Source organism: Protopterus annectens, chromosome 2.part1, assembly GCF_019279795.1.
Source record: "Protopterus annectens isolate FY-2018-M chromosome 2.part1, PAN1.0, whole genome shotgun sequence".
Taxonomy (NCBI): Eukaryota; Metazoa; Chordata; order Ceratodontiformes; family Protopteridae; genus Protopterus; species Protopterus annectens.
In genome coordinates, this window is record NC_056729.1 from 1,993,456,903 (window position 1) to 1,993,473,499 (window position 16,597).

General features: G+C 45.3%; 1 protein-coding gene across 1 annotated transcript in view; it reads left to right on the forward strand.

Annotated features, from left to right (window-relative positions):
• COL21A1 (collagen type XXI alpha 1 chain) overlaps positions 1-16,597 on the forward strand; it is a 4,597,064-nt gene that overhangs the window by 2,210,995 nt on the left and 2,369,472 nt on the right. The window contains exon 13 of the mRNA XM_044063368.1: positions 13,778-13,831. Coding sequence (XP_043919303.1) covers positions 13,778-13,831 — 54 coding nt within the window. The remainder of the gene's footprint in view (positions 1-13,777; positions 13,832-16,597) is intronic.

The following is a 16,597-nucleotide window of genomic DNA, read 5'->3' on the forward strand; positions in this document are numbered from 1 at the left end:
ACCGACCGATATCACCAACATCCTGGCAGACAGGTTCAGCGCAAACTTCACCCCCCTCTCACTCCCAAAACCATACCATACCAGAAGAATATAGAGTCCCTGAAATCACAGACACTCAGGTTAAAATAGCCCTCTCCAAAGTCAAAAACACTGCATCAATGGGACCGGATGGTGTCCCAGGCTGCATCCTACATGAGCTCAAAGATGAATTAACCTCTCACCTAAACACACTGTTTCATCTCAGCCTCTCCACAGACTACGTACCCATAGAGTGGCACACAGCATCGGTTATTCTGCTCCTCAAAGGTGGAGCCACAACAGACCCCCGGAGCTATTGCCCTATAAGCCTGACTAGCTTGATCTGCAAGGCTATGGAGCACATCATCATGGAACTCATTAACAGAGACATTGGGAACCTCCAAACACTGGACCCTACCCAGTTCGGCTTTGTTAAGGGCAGATCATGCCTCCTAAACCTGGTGGACTTTTTTGAGACAGTTACCAAGGCTATAGACAAGGGAAAGGTGGTACACTCAGCCTCCCTAGTCCTCACTAAGGCCTTCGACACCATTCCCCATTCTGGTATTATAGACAAGCTCACCAGTCTGAACATAAACCCCTACATTACAAGATGTGTTGCCAACTGGCTCACGGACAGAACCCACATGGTGAGAGTTGTGGGAGCTAGGTCTGACTCTAAACCATTTACAAGTGGCGTTCCCCAGGGCTCAGTCCTAGGACCCCTTGGCATATACTTCTCAGAGGTACAGACAAGCACAGGAGGACTATGGCTGACCGAGGTCGCAGACGACTGCAAACTAGGGTCTGTAATTGACTCTCCGGCTGACACAGACATCCTCCAAAAGGGTCTAACTGAGATGGATACCTGGTGTAAAAATCATGGCCTCAAGCTAAATGCCAAAAAGTGCATAGTCATCCCCTTTGGAAAAAACAAAAGTACCCACAAACTACCACATAGGTGGTAGTCCCCTAAATACAGAAGATGTAACAAGGGATCTGAGGACCCAAGTAGATAGTAATCTCACCTTTGATAATCACATTGCCAAAGTGGTTAGAAAATCCTTCTCTGTGGCCCACCTAATCACAAAAGGGTTCGCATCCAGATCAAAAGAGGTCATTGTGCCCTTCTACTCATCACTCATCAGACCCATCATAGAGTACAACACCCTATTTGGGATGTACTTTACAAGAAACCTGCAACAGCTGGAAAGACTACAGAAGTACCTCACCAAGAGGATCACTAGCCTCAAACAGACGCCCTATGCAGCTCGTCTGAAGAAACTACAACTGTACTCGGTTGCATACCGCCTACTCAGAGGTGATCTCTGCCTGACATACAAAGCCATGTCCAATCCAGAATTGATGGACATGCTCCACCTAAAGAAAACCTTATCCTCTCGAGCCACACGCTCTAGGGATCTAAACCTCACCACAACAATAAATAGGACGTGCTGGAGGGATAGATTCCTGTCCCAGAGACTTCCCATGCTTTGGGACAAGATCCCAATCTACATTAGGCAGAGCTCCTTGTTAACACTCTTCAAAAGAAACCTTGACGAGTGGATGGGAAACAGAAAGTTTACCTCGGGGATCACTTCAGTGGCTCTGCTGGACAGAGGTACAGGGAACTAATCTAAGGGGGCGGCGAAAGCCAACACATTCTGGCTAGGCTTATAAATGCCTTTGGGCAGATCGCCTAGTACCTACCTATGAACCTAAGTCAGCGGGTTCTGGCATTTCTATAAGGAGGCATGCCTGGATGCGCTTATGTAATTTTTCACAGCCCTTAAAGTCATCGTTCGTCAGTGCCCCCTTTGATGGCACATCCCTGTTTGGCCCCTAAGTTAAAGACATGCTAACCAGGTGTGAAAACGATGGAAAGACCCTGTCTGCCATGGGTGTATGTTTTTCCACACCTCAATGATCCTTTTCCAGGTACTGGGAAAATGTGGTTCAGAAAGTCCCAGGGCCCTTTCCAGGACACATGGTGAAGGTTTCACTAGACATAGGGGGGGACACCAGCGAGAGACGCTGCCCTCACGGCAGAGGAGGCCTGCAAAACAGAGGGTCCAGAGATTCCTTCTCTGATAGGCCCTTCCAGTGCTCCTGAACAGAAACCTGATTGTCAACCTCTGGAGGCAGTCGGGGGTTGATTATCCCTGGACCAGAGAGCCTAGCTACAATTAACAACAGATACCTGGGCATAGAGGATCATATCCAGAAGGTATATAAACCATTTTCCCAATCACCTCTAATATCAGAAAGATTCCCTGATGTTCCACCCCGTCAGAGGGAACAAGCAGCATATCAGATTTAAAAGCTGCTAGACAAAAGAGTCATCCAAGAAGTCCCACCAGACCAAACAGAATGTGGAACTTAGTCAAGATTCTTTTTAGTGCCAAAGAAAACAGTGGACTGGAGACCAATACTGGATCAGGTCTATGTCAGAACAATGTAAAATCAAGCTATCGAATGCTCACATGAGCGAATAATCAGGAACTCGAAATTGCTATTGTGGGGGGGGCTGCACCCCCTGCTAAATATATATTCCTACTCTGGATCGCACTACAGTGAGGAAAGGGCAAATATTCCGATCTTCACTGTTCTGCGACCCCAAAAAATCAATATCGAATTCCTGATTTTTCGCTCATGTGAGCGCTCGACATTTTGCTTTTTCGCTGTTCTAAAGTAGACCCTACTCAATCTTACCAACTTAAACAAATCAGTACAGCGAACCAAGTTTGAATGGTCACGTTTCAGTCCATACTCCCTTTCTTGGGAAGAGATGATTGGATGTGCTCAACAGACCTTTAGGATATGTACTATCACATAAAAATGAACAGGCACTTCAGAAATTACCTACGCTTCTGGCTGGGAGCCTGTCATTACCAATTCAGAGTCTTGCCCTTTGGTCTCACTACAGATCCCAGGGTGTTCACCAAATGCATGGCAGTAGTAGCAACACACTTGAGACTGCAAAAAGTCAGCGTATTTCCACGCCTCAACAACTGGCTGATTACCGCCCCAACCAGGCATCAGGCAATACATGCAAAAGATCACATTCTCTACACATGTTCTCATCTAGGATTCACTGTAAATTCCAAAATGTTTCTTTTAGAGCAGACTTAAAAACTTGGACTTCATATGAGGACAATTCATCACAAAGACAATGACTGCTTCAATGCCCCTTCAAAAGTTCAGACCTTAAGATCACAAGTGAGGAAAATAATCTGCAGTACCAAGATTTATGCCCGCTTGGTCCTTCATGCTCTAGGATCTATGGCAGCAGCGATAACTCTAGTTCCTCTAGCCAGATTCCACATATGAATTCCAGAGTGGATTGTAGCCACTCAATGGTCAATTAGTCATCATCCTGTGTCAACCAGAATTCACATTACCCAGAGTTGCAAGAGAGATCTTAAGTGGTGGATACAGTCAGACCATGTTCTACAAGGCTGTCCTTTCACTCTTCCCCAACCCAAGACCATAGTGACCACAGATGCTTCCCAGCTGGGGTGGGGGTGGGGGGGGCATTACCTGGGAAAGACTGTTCAAATCACTTGGTCCCCTGTGGGGACCAGCATGCATACCAGCGTCCTAGAGATGAGAGCCGTGCTTCTTGCATTGCAAGCCTTACAAGAAGCTGTCCCCCTTGGGAACGATGACAGTCCAAACGGACAGCATGTTAGTGGTCTGGTACATCAACAAACAGGGAGGAACCAGACCTTATCCCTTGAGTCGAGAAGCATTAAGTGTGTGGCAATGGGTGATCTCATCCAACCGCTTTCTAGTTGTGTTGCACATTCCAAGGACAGCCAATGTGTTAGCAGGCAAGTTGAGCAGACACATTCTCCTGCCTCACAAGTGGTTCTTCAATCTAAAAGTGATGGACATGATTTTCTGTCAGTGGGGCCAACCTTCCTGCAATTTCTTTGCCTCCCCCTAAACAACAAATGCAGCAGCTACTTTGCCCTGATCCCCCACAGGGGGAGTTACTGAGGGGATGCTCTCATTCACATTTGGTCCCCTGCTCTCCTTTATTATCACCAAATATTTACAGAAAGCTGGAATACTGAAGCGCAAAACAATCCTTATTGCACCCTATTGGCTTCAACAGATTTGGTTCCCCTTCCTTTGGCCTCACTTGATTCTTCGGGCATGGATTCTGGATCCAATTCTGGACCCAGTGTCTCACCCGACTGGCGTGGCCCATCCAAACTTATCCCATCTCAGGCTGACTGCCTGGCTTCTCCAGTTCCATTAATAGCCAGATAACCTATGCTCTCTTCCCCAGTCAGACACATCCTCTTATCTTTCATTAAGCCATGTACTTGAAAGCTGTACTACAGTAAGTGGAAAAGATTTTCTTGCTGGGCCTATCAAACTGATTTAGACCCTTTTTTCGCTCCTTTACATGCTATTCTTGAATTCGTAATGATTTTCAAGGAAGGAGCCAGCTCCTCTACAGTCAGAGTCCAGCTAGCAGCCATTTCAAATTTACATATATGGGTTTTGACAGAGTCCATGTACCTTCACATAGACTATGCAAAACCTTTTTGAGAGGTACCCTCCTTCTAAGACCCCCCCCCCCCCTCAGAGATCCAACTCCTCAATGGGATCTCAATTTGATACTGCAGCAACTTTCTCAACCTCTGTTTGAGCCTGCAGCAAAATGTGATCTTAAATATATTTCTCGGAAAACCATTTTCCTGGTTGCCATTACTTCTGCCAGGAGAAGTTCAGAGATTCAGGCCCTTTCTTCCAAATCACCTCACTTGATTTTTCACAAGGACAGGGTCATGTTATGAAGCAATCCTTCCTTTCTTCTAAAGGTAGTTTCTGAAACGAATATTAATCAGTCTATTGACTTACCAATTTTCTTCCATAACTTCACCAATGGAGGTGAATACATTCTCCACTTATTAGACATCCACAAATAACTTTGTTTTTACCTACACTAAACTGAGATTCAGGAAGTCAGATCAGTTATTTGTTTCTTTCTCTGACATTAATCTAGGGAAGCTTGTTACCAAAATAACCTTGTCCAAATTGTTAACTGACTGCTTTTCATTTATTTGTAATAAATTAGGCATGACCTTACCAAAAACCTTACTTGCTCATTCAACCACAGCCATGGCTACATCCTCAGTTTTTCTCTTTAGAACTTCTATGAATGACATTTGCTCAGCAGCAACTTGTGTTTCTCCTCACACTTTTGTGACTCATTACAAGTTAGAACTAATCTCAAGATGTAGGCCATCATTTGGTTGAGTGGTGCTCAGGAATATTCTTCTTTGAGTCCACCCAGGATTTTAGGAAGCTGGGGACTCTGTACCAAAGGTTGAGGATAGAATGAAAATGGACAACATCAGGTAAAGAAGTTATGTACTCACTATAACGTTCCATCTGTGTTGTCCATTTTCATTCTTTCTCAACCCGTCCCTCCCACCATTCCCCTACCCTGGATCTCCTGGAAGAGCTAGTTTTCCTTCTAAATTGGCAGCTCCAGATATAGTCTCATATTCTTAATGTTAAGTTGTCTATCTTGCCTTCATTCTTGCTGGATGGGTTCGGAGCCGATCCTCGGCTCCGACTCGGCCTTCTACTAAAGCTCGAGAGCTATTTACCAGCTCGAGGCTTCCCCATATCCCACAATGCTAGGTGACAGATACCCAGATCTCGTTTGCTGCTTCAGCTACGAGGTTGCGATTTTACCGGCTCCAGGTCGCATAAATCTTTTCTTGTATTTTTACTGTCAATATTCTCTTATTTTTTGATAATCTTCCCTCTTAGTTTAATTAGATTGTGTACCCCTTGAGATCCCACTTAGAAACTCGTTTTTTTTGTTGTTTCAGAGTTTCTCCCCCCCACCCTTTAATGTAGTGTTAAGCCTTATTAGCTACTTTTACTTAGTCTTATAGTTTGTTCTTGTATTTTATGTATATATATATATATATATATATATATATATATATATATATATATATCATTTGTTAGTAATAGTTGTGTGGTTATAGTTATTATTATTACTGTTAGTTTTACCTAGTGCATGTGTGTGCCTTGTTTTAAGCACTAGTTCCTGTTCCCTTTGGTATCTCTTTTTTAATATGTCTAAAGATACCAAAGTCTCATGTTTCAAGAAGTGTGACTCGTGCTGTCAGAAGATGTCTCTGACAGACGGTCACACTTCTTGTGTTTATTGCTTGGGCCCCCTACACCTGCAGGACTCTTGTTCGGTCTGCCATGCCTTCAGTCCGAGAGTCCTGCAGGAGCGTAGGAACAAGCTCATTTTGAGGAGCTTACTTAAGCCAGAAGGATCCTCAGCTAAGCCTCCGTCGGGAAAATCCTTAAAGCCTGCCAAACCATCGGCTCCCTGTTCGGAGCCGTCGCCGAGTGGAGCTCCTGCCTCCTCGTTGGTTCCGACTGGAACCGACACTTTGAAACCTCAGTCGGCTCCGACCTTGGTGTCGGAGCCTTGTCTGAGCCATAAATGTTCGAGGTCCCCCTCTTTAGAGTCCGTTCGTTCGGCTCTGAGGTCTCCATTGCTTCAATCGGAGCGGAGCCATAGGTCCCACTCCTCTCGGTCCTCCAGACTATCTGATCATGACTTGGAGAGGGTGGTCAGTAGGCTCCTAAAGTCGCAGGCACTGGCCAAAATGTTGACCAGCCCTTCTCAACAGACTGTGGCTATCCCTGTGACTTCAACAGTTCCTCCTCCGACTCTTCCACTGTGTTCGGAGCCGGAGCTCGTTGGGGCTCGAATCGTCGGAACGTTGGAGCCGATACCACACCTTTTGGCTCCCTCATCGGCTCCGATCTCTTCATTGGTTCCGTCCTTGGAGGGATCCAGGTGCCGAGACTCCCTCGTCGGCACCGAGGGGGCGAGTGGCATCGGACCCTTGTCCGACCCCGTTCTCCCTCTCAGGGTGTCGGCGCAGGTGAGCTCGGCCCCGACATCGGCCTCGGAGCCGTCCCTCTCAGTGCCGGGAGGGGTTCACATCTCTTTGGAGCGGGGACCCTCTTCTCTGCCTGATAGGGGTGCCTTTGAGGTCATGAGGAGCGTTCTGACTCCTGTGTCGGCTCCACGGTCGGCCCCTTCAGCTCCTCCCCCCATGGTGCCTGCATCGGTCTCTGTCCACCCTCCTGACCCCATGCATGGAGAACAGATGCTCCAGGTCGCCACATTGGGTGTATCTTCCTCTTCTGATACCTCCCCTGATCATTCAGAGGAGCCCCCTCGGAAGAGAAAATGCAAGAGGAAACATGTTGACTCCCCCGAGTCAGTCACATCTGACACCGACTTGGAGGATTCGGAAGGGTCCCCAAGGTCCCCCTCTGAGGATGTCTCCTTTTCAGACATCCTTGAGATCCTTAGGCAGAGGGGGACCTGGACTGCCCTTAACCCTTCCGAGGACGAGTCGGTGTACCTGGACGCGTTTGCTTCTCGCCCTTCCACCTCCTGGGTGTCTCCGCCTTTCGACCCGCTCATGGAAGTGGTGGCTCGGAAGGCGTGGACAGCCAAGGACACAGTGGAACCAACTCCCCACAGGCCACTGAATTCATTACAGCCCCATCTGACAAACAGTTTCTGACAAAGGGTGTTCCTGTTGATGCCATGGTGGTGGCAGCAGCCACTAAGAAGGAGATGGCTGACCCTTCGGTGCCTGTCCATCCACCTAATAAAGAATCTAGGACAATGGACAGGTACTGGAAGTGGATGTTTTCTTCAGCGACCTTTTCCATGCGGTCGCTGAATTATTTGTGCGCCATTTCACCCCCCTTCAAAGGGATCTTCTCAAGGAACTGGATGATACCCTTCAGGATCCATCAGCTGTGGGGTCCCAGGAAAAGATTAACCCCCAGCTGCTGACCCTTAACTCTATAGTCAACTCTTCCATGCGGCTCATTTCTTATGCAGCCGATGGGGCGAGTAGGGCCGCAGGTACAGGCGTGGCTTTCAGAAGACATGCCTGGATCCGGTTATGTAACTGTGCTGACCCCTTTAAGGCATCCTTCACCAATGCCCCCTTCGATGGTTTGGCTTTGTTTGGACCACAGGTGAAGGATACCCTTACCAGGTGTGAGCAGGAAGGCAAGACTCTCTCTGCCATGGGAGTCCATTTTTCTACTCCCTCTAGACCATACCCTAAAGGTCAGAAGAGTGGAAAAATGTGGTTTCGGAAACCCCAGGAAGTCGTGCCTGACACACGTGGTGAGTTTCCCTCCTGGTTCAGAGGAGGGAACAATAATAGATGCCACCCGAGGGGCAGAGGGGGTCCGCAAAATCAGGGTAGCAGAGAATCTTTCTCTGACAAACCCTTTCAGCACCCCTGAGGGGCTGCCTGACTGTCTACCTTCGGAGGCAGTCGGGGGAAGATTGTCACTGTACCCAGAGGCCTGGCAACTCCTCACACAAGACAAATGGGTACAGTCTATCATATCCGAGGGTTACAAAATCCACTTTGCCCACACCCCTGTACAAACAAACAGGTCCCTTCCAGATGTTCCACCCGGTCTAAGGAAACAAGCAGTATTAGAAATTTCAAAACTGCTAGAAAAAAGGGCCATCCAGCCAATCCCAGCAGACCAGCAAGGATCCGGGATTTACTCCAAGTTCTTTTTGGTACCAAAAAAGACAGGGGACTGGAGACCCATTTTGGATCTCAGCAGGTTAAATGAATCTGTTCAAAGAACGAAGTCCCGGATGGTCACGCTTCAGTCCATTCTACCCTTTTTGGGTCAGGACAATTGGATGTGCTCCATAGACCTTCAGGATGCGTGCTACCATATCAGAATGCACAGACGCTCCAGGAGGTTTCTCCGCTTCCGGCTGGGAGCCAGTCACTATCAGTTCAGAGCCCTGCCCTTTGGTCTCACCACAGCCCCCAGGGTGTTCACCAAATGCATGGCAGTGGTTACGGCTCACCTGAGATGGCGAGGATTCCAGGTGTTTCCATATCTAGACGATTGCCTCCTAACTGCTTCCACCAGGCATCAGCTACTCCGAGCCAGGGATTATACCATCCAAACTTGCTCCGAGCTAGGTATCTCTATAAACTTCGAAAAGTCTGCATTGTCGCCTTGTCAATCTATAACTTTTATAGGCGCAATATTAAATACAAAAGAGCTGTCGGCAAAACTTCCCTTAGAAAGAGTATCAGACATTCGCCGACATGTTCAAACCTTACTACAGTGCAAGAGAATTCAGGCCAGATTTGTACTGAAAACCTTGGGTCTCATGGCAGCAGCAATCACGTTACTTCCCCTGGCTCGTTTTCACATGTGGATTCTTCAATGGATGCTTTTTACCCAATGGTCTTTTCAACAGCTTCCGATGTCGCACAACATAATAATCACCCAATCATGCAAAGACCACCTTTCTTGGTGGATGGTCTCCTCTCAAGTACTTCAAGGCAGACCATTTGTTCTTCCTCCTCCTGTTGCCACGGTGACAACGGATGCCTCCCTGATCGGGTGGGGGGGCATTTTTAGGGCAGGACTATCGAGGGCACTTGGCAACCCCTAGAGTACCACCTGCACATAAACATCTTGGAGATGAGAGCAGTACTTTGTGTTGCAAGCTCTTTAGGACTTTCTACCTCCTGGGACTATTGCAATTCAGACGGACAATATGTCTGTAGTGTGGTACATCAACAAGCAGGGTGGAACCAGGTTCTATCCCTTATGTCAAGAAGCACTCAGACTCTGGCACTGGGTGATCTCCTCTTAATGGTTTCTGATAGCAACGCACATCCCCGGGAAGTCCAACATCACAGCGGACAAGTTAAGCAGAGCCATTCTCATGCCTCACGAGTGGTCTCTCAATCAGTTAGTAGCGGACAAAATTTTCTGCAGATGGGGTCAACCTTGCTGCGACTTTTTCGCAACCCCTCTCAACAGCAAGTGCGACGACTTCTTCACTCTCTTCCCCCTTCCTGGCCACTCCCCCAGAGACGCTCTAGTTCACGATTGGCCCCGGGGTCTTCTGTATGCATTCCCTCCCTTTCCCTTAATTCCAAAACTGATTCAGAAAGAGACTGCATTGGGATCCAGGATGATCCTCATTGCCCCTTACTGGCCTCGACAAATTTGGTTCCCATTCCTGCATCGTCACCTGCTGGAGCAGCCCTGGAATCTGGACCCAGTGCCAGACCTCTTGATCCATCAGTCGGGCGGGCTGCACCAATCCCTTCAGTCTCTCAACCTCACAGCTTGGTTGCTCCACTTCCAACCTTAGCCAGGCTTCCACATATTTCTCAGCCAGTGCGTGAAATCATCCTTTCTTCACACAAATCTACTACCAGAAAGACTTATGCTAGTAAGTGGAAACGTTTCTCCTTCTGGGCAGAGGCTAGAAATATAGATCCCTTTACAGCCCCTGTCCATAACGTTCTAGATTTTTTTGGCAGAACTTTTTCGAGCAGGTTCTTCATCTGCCACCATTAGAGTCCAGTTGGCTGAGTCCAGGTGGCTAATTTCCACGCTGGCCTGTCAGGGACCAGCATCATGTCCCACAAACTTTGTAAAGCTTTTCTTAAAGGGATAATTTTACTTAGGCCCCCGGTTAATGATCCCCCGCCTCCGTGGGATTTGAACATGATATTAACTTCATTGATTCTCTCTCCTTTTGAACCTGTGGCTTCCTGTTCCTTAAAATTACTCTCCTGGAAGACTCTCTTCTTAGTAGCCATCACTTCAGCTAGAAGAGTGTCGGAACTTCAAGCCCCCTGTATTCGTCCTCCTTATCTTGTTTTTCACAAAGATAGAGTTTCACTCAGGACTAATCCTTCCTTTTTACCCAAAATACCTTCTGAGACAAATCTGAATCAGGTTATTGATCTTCCTGTCTTTTTTCCTAACTATTCGAACAGAGCTGAACAAAAGTTGCACTATTTGGACGTTCACAGGCAATTACGTTTTTATTTGGATAGGACTAAACAAACAAGAAAATTGGACAACTCTTCCTGTCCTATGCTGAGGGCAAGCAAGGCCTGCCAGTTTCTAAAGTAACCTTATCCAGGTGGTTGGCCTCTATTATTACTTTGATTTACCAACTGAGACATAAAGAACTCCCTACAAAACCAAAAGCTTATTCCACCAGAGCATTAGCTACGTCGGTAGCTTTTCAGGCAAGGCTTCCAATGGAATCTATTTGTGCTGCAGCCACATGGGCCACTCCTCATACTTTCATTTCACATTACAAGTTGGATATGGCCTCCAGGAGTCGAGCTGATTTTGGTTCCATGTGCTCAAGAGTCTGTTCCGATGAGCCACCCAGGGCTAAGGTGCTAGGGACGCTGTCCCATCCAGCAAGAATGAAGACGAGATAGACAACTTAACATTAAGAAGTTATGTACCTACCATAACGTTCCATGTTAGTTGTCTTCTTCTCGCCTTCTTTCTTGCATCCCACCCTCCATCCCCCTAGCCTGGACAGACCGAGAAGAATCCCCTTTGAGGCCTTCTTCCTCTGGTTGACTCTTTTCTAGGTTACGTCCTCCTCTTTTTTAGCACTGTAGGTAAACCTTGTAGTGGGGACAGGTGTCTCCATGGTGTTAGCTCTACCAAACGAGATCTGGGTATCTGTTGCCTAGCATTGTGGGATATGGGGAAGCCTCGAGCCGGTAAATAGCTCTCGAGCTTTAGTAGAAGGCCAAGTCGGAGCCGAGGATCAGCTCCGAACCCATCCAGCAAGAAAGAAGGCGAGAAGAAGACAACTAACATGGAACGTTATGGTAGGTACATAACTTCTTATTTCTGCATATTTCTTTCTCTCATCATTATTCTAGCAAACAAGATCTGAGGTAATTGAAGGAGGTAAATTGTGGGTAAAGCAGTTGATCAAGAGCTTTTGTGATCGCTTTCAGATGTCCGAGTTGGATCCGAGGATTGGATCTGAACCTAAAGGTTGAGGAAGAATTAAAGTGGGCAACACAGATGGAATGTTATGGTGAGTATATAACTTCTTTCTATCACTGATGCAAACCTTAAAAGTTCTTCACCACGTAAGTGCTCTGTCTGATTTTATTCATTACAGCCAACACCACAGTCAGGTGGTACCTGAACAAACGAGGGATATAAGTTCATACCCTCTTTGCTGGTTGGCAGTAATGGCTTCGGAGCTAGCCATACAACATTCTCTGATACTCCAGGCCTTAGATGCCCGGTCAGAGCAAAACATAATGGCAGATGGACTAAAAAGGTTCTGGACAAACCCTCATGAGTGGAAAGACAGGACTGAGGTCTGCCTGGATTTGAGCCAAATGTGGGGACATTTCAAATGATTATTTTCAACTGCTTTCAAAACATACATTTAAAAAAGTTCTGTCTGAGACATTTTTGCAGAGATACTTAGAGGACAGAACCATTGTTGTTCCCTTGGACAGTAATGTTGCTGTATGAATTTCCACCCTTTTCACCAATACCCAAGGTACTTCTGTAGATTCAGAAAAAATTATGAAAGATCATTGTGGTGGCCCCTTTTTGGCTCAGACAGAGTTCGTTCTACCTTTTAATGGAATTGGCCAAGGGCAATTACCACAAGCTTCCTCACACTCTGGATCTACTCACATAGTGTCAGGGGCGACTTGTGCACTCCATGTTAGAGCAGTTGCTACTGACAGCCTGGATGAGGGGTGGGAGGTTGGCATAATGGTTAAGGTGTTTACCTTACAGACACAAGGTGCAGGGTTTGATTCTCACATGAGGTAATTGGCTAGGCTTAAAATGGCCCACAGAGGCACTTAACCTAGTACTAATCTATGAACCTATGATTCTGTCTTGACACCTTTTAGGCACTTGTTCCATGAGGGTGCAGAAGGTATTGAAGGAACAGTGAAAACCTGCAACTAGAAAATGTTATGTTTACAAGTGGAAGAAGTTTTCTAGGTAGTGCCTATCTGATATCAGAGGGCCCAGCATGGTGTCTAACCCCCTGGTTTTGAAATATTTGTGTGCGCTACTCAACTATGGCTTATCATAAGCATGTAGTGAGGTGCATTTTGCAGCCATCTCATCTTGTCTGCCCATGGATCTCCCTCTTTCCCCTCTTTTGTAGTTAAACAGTTTTGAGACCCCATTGAAAGCAAATTCCATCTCCTTGGGATGCCAACTTTATTCTTGAAAAATTGATTTTATCTTCTTTAGATCTTGCCTTTCAGGCTGATTTGAGGTTCATCTATTGGAATGCGGTTGTGAAAGAAAGGCTTGGGAGTGATAAAATGATAAATTTATAATGCATGTTGAAGGAGATTAGAACATAAAATAATGCTTAAACATATTAAAAGTATTACATATTGTAAAAATGTGTTAAAAGGGAAATAAAACACTCCTGCTCTTTGTGTTAAGTGCCATGTTATCTTTTACATCCACATGAGCTGTCATCGGCTAAGGCAGATGAGACTTCTGTTTTAATATCTCATCTGATGGACAGCATATTAAGGAGTGATAAGCTCCTCTTATGCTACATTGTAATAGCAGTAGTGGAAAATGAATCCAAGCACCTGGTGAGGGAATATTTTTCTAATCTTCTAGCACCAACATGTAATGTGTTACCTGTTGTGTCATGGGTTCACTGTCATTCTTTTTTATTGCCATTGTTATTTTGTTAATTACTCTATTAAAAGTACATTTATATTTTACATGTAGATGTAAGACTTCAAAATGAAAAGTAGTGCAGGTTCTGCCACATGAATTTAATACAAAATGTAGAAAGTTATTATTTATTTAAGCATTCATTTATTTCTTTCATTATTAGGGAGAACAAGGATTTCCAGGACTACAAGGACCACCTGGACAAGCAGGAATAAAGGTTTGTTGCATTATTATTATGACTATTATTATTATTATTATAATAAGCCGCGGTGGTACAGTGGTAGCATTCTTGCCTCACAGCAAGAGGTTCTCCTGTTCGATTCACGGCTGGAGTGCCTTCTGTGTGGAGTCTGCATGTCCTCCCCCTGATCGAGTGGCCTCTGAAAGACATGCGTAAGTGGGCGTGCCTTCGCTGAAGGTTGGGCATCGGGCTGGCAACTCAGCACCATAAAAATCTACTGCCAATCATTAGCGGACCGGAGTTCCGCTGTGGCGACCCCTAACCGGGAAAAGACGAAAAGACAAACAACAACAATTATTATAATTATTATTACTACTTGTTTGTTATTTACACTGCCTCAGTGACATATAGATTCTGTGCTTGCATAAACCCACACTGGCAGCTTTCTATACCTCAGAATTCTCTCCTCTGACTCCCTGTGACAGCGGATCGGCTAAGACCCTCCCATCAAACAAAGACTAATCCTTGTCCCAGGATGTCAGTTGTTCAGTCTTTTAGTACCAGCTAAAGGAATTACACAGATGAATCTCCTCATCAGCCTATATTAGAGGATTCCAGATTCCAGACTTAGATAAAATCCCTTTGGGAACTTCCCTTCCTCTCTGTTATTGTTATTATTATTATTACATTCATCATTATATACTTTCAACTTCTTTCTGTTTTATTTTTAAAGAATTATATAAATATATATATATATATATATATATATATATATATATATATATATATAGTTACACACATATCTGTATGTGTGTGTCTGTGTATATATTTGTGTGTATGCCTCGCTGTGTTAACGTTTTATTTTAATATACTTGCTGTTTTCTACTGCTTTTAATTCCTCTGGGAAGTCTAACTTACAACTGTATTGTTTGCATGCTTAATACTGCCTTTAAGCAATTATTGGTCTTTTCTAAACTGTTTTATGACTTGTACTGGGAACCTGAACTTTTATGTTATCAGATGAACACTAGGGGCTGTCCTGGGCATGTAGAGCCACACTATAATCGCTCCTGTTGTTTCTCTGCTTAATTTTGAAGTTCTGGAAAATATTGGATATTTCTACTTTTTTCTTCATTTATCTGCCATTTTCTACTGCTTTAACACTGGTTTAGTTGTTTTTTATCATTAAACTGAAATTTTACAGCAAATTACTTTGTGTTTTCTCTGGTGATTTCACTTTTGAATTGGAAATCCTTCAGTAAATTATTATTTATGCTGTTTTAAGGTTTAACTTTAAGTTTTAACTTTTCGGCCATAGAACCTGGACCGAAACACAAAAGGCGGGGCTGTATCCATATTCATCAAGGATACCCACACCTCCAGGTTAGTGGCACAGCACAATGCCTCAGAGATCATCCATGTGCAACTAACAACGGGCAAAACAGCAATTCAGATTGTAGCTTACTGCAGATCACCCACCATGACCCAGGACCTCCATTCCGCATTTCTGCAGACACTGGAAAATATGAAGGTCCTACCAAACACCCTAATATTGGGTGATTTCAATTACCTAAGCATTAACTCGGAGAACTACTCAAGTACTAACTCCTTTGCCCAATGCTTCCTAGAATTTCTAAACTCGAACGCCCTGGATCAACTGGTCAACACCCCCACCAGAGTTGACAGCATATTGGACCTGGTCATCACCAACATGGGCGACCGATGTTCTACACCAGAGGTCAACCCCTTGCTGGTTAGATCAGACCATAGACTAATCACTCTGGATATCCACATTCCGCCCCCACCCCCAATCAAGGAAACCACTGTGAAAAACTTTTCAAAAGCAAACTTCACATTACATAAGACCGAGGTGGAAGGGTTCACAGCCCCCATGCTAAAGGACAACACTGTCCAAGCTGCAGAATCCCTTACAAAGGCACTCTATGAGCTCCTGCAAGAATGCATGGATTGTGCTATCCCAAGCAAAACCAAAACTCACTCCTCCAAGAAAAGGAAACCAGTCTGGTGGACCCCTGCCATAAACAAACTATACAATAGAAGGAGGAAACTAGTACAGAAAAGAGTAAAATCCCAAGAAGGAAAGACATCCCTGATCAGTATCAGCAAGAAACTACGATCCCTCATAAAAATCATCCAAGGCTAGCTTCAAAAGAAAAATTGACAAAGACTCCAAGGATAACCACAAAGCATTCTTTAGCTATGTCAAGAACCTAAATGGAAACTCTCAGATCTGCTCTGAGTTAGTACAGAATGGTACAAAATACACTGAACCGACTTGATATTGCCAACATTCTGGTAGACAGGTTAAGTGCAAACTTCACTCCCCCTCTCACCCCTAAAGAGCCCATAACCATACCAGAAGAATGTAGAGCCCCAGCAATCACTGACATACAGGTTGAAATAGCCCTTTCCAAAGCCAAAAACACGACTTCAGTGGGACCGGACAGTTTCCCAGGCTGTGTCTTACAGGAACTCCAAAATGAACTAACCCCTCACCTAAGCACACTGTTCAAATTCAGCCTCTCTACAGAGTGGCACACAGCAACAGTTATCCCGCTCCACAAAGGTGGAATCACAATGGACCCCGGGAACTATCGCCCTATAAGCCTGACTATCCTGGTCTGCAAGGCTATGGCGCACATCATCATGGAACTTATTAACAGAGACATTGGGAACCTCCAAACATTGGACCCTACCCAGTTTGGCTTTGTTAAGGGCAGATCATGCCTTCTAAACCTGGTGGACTTCTTTGAGACAGTTACCAAGGCTTTAGACGAGGGA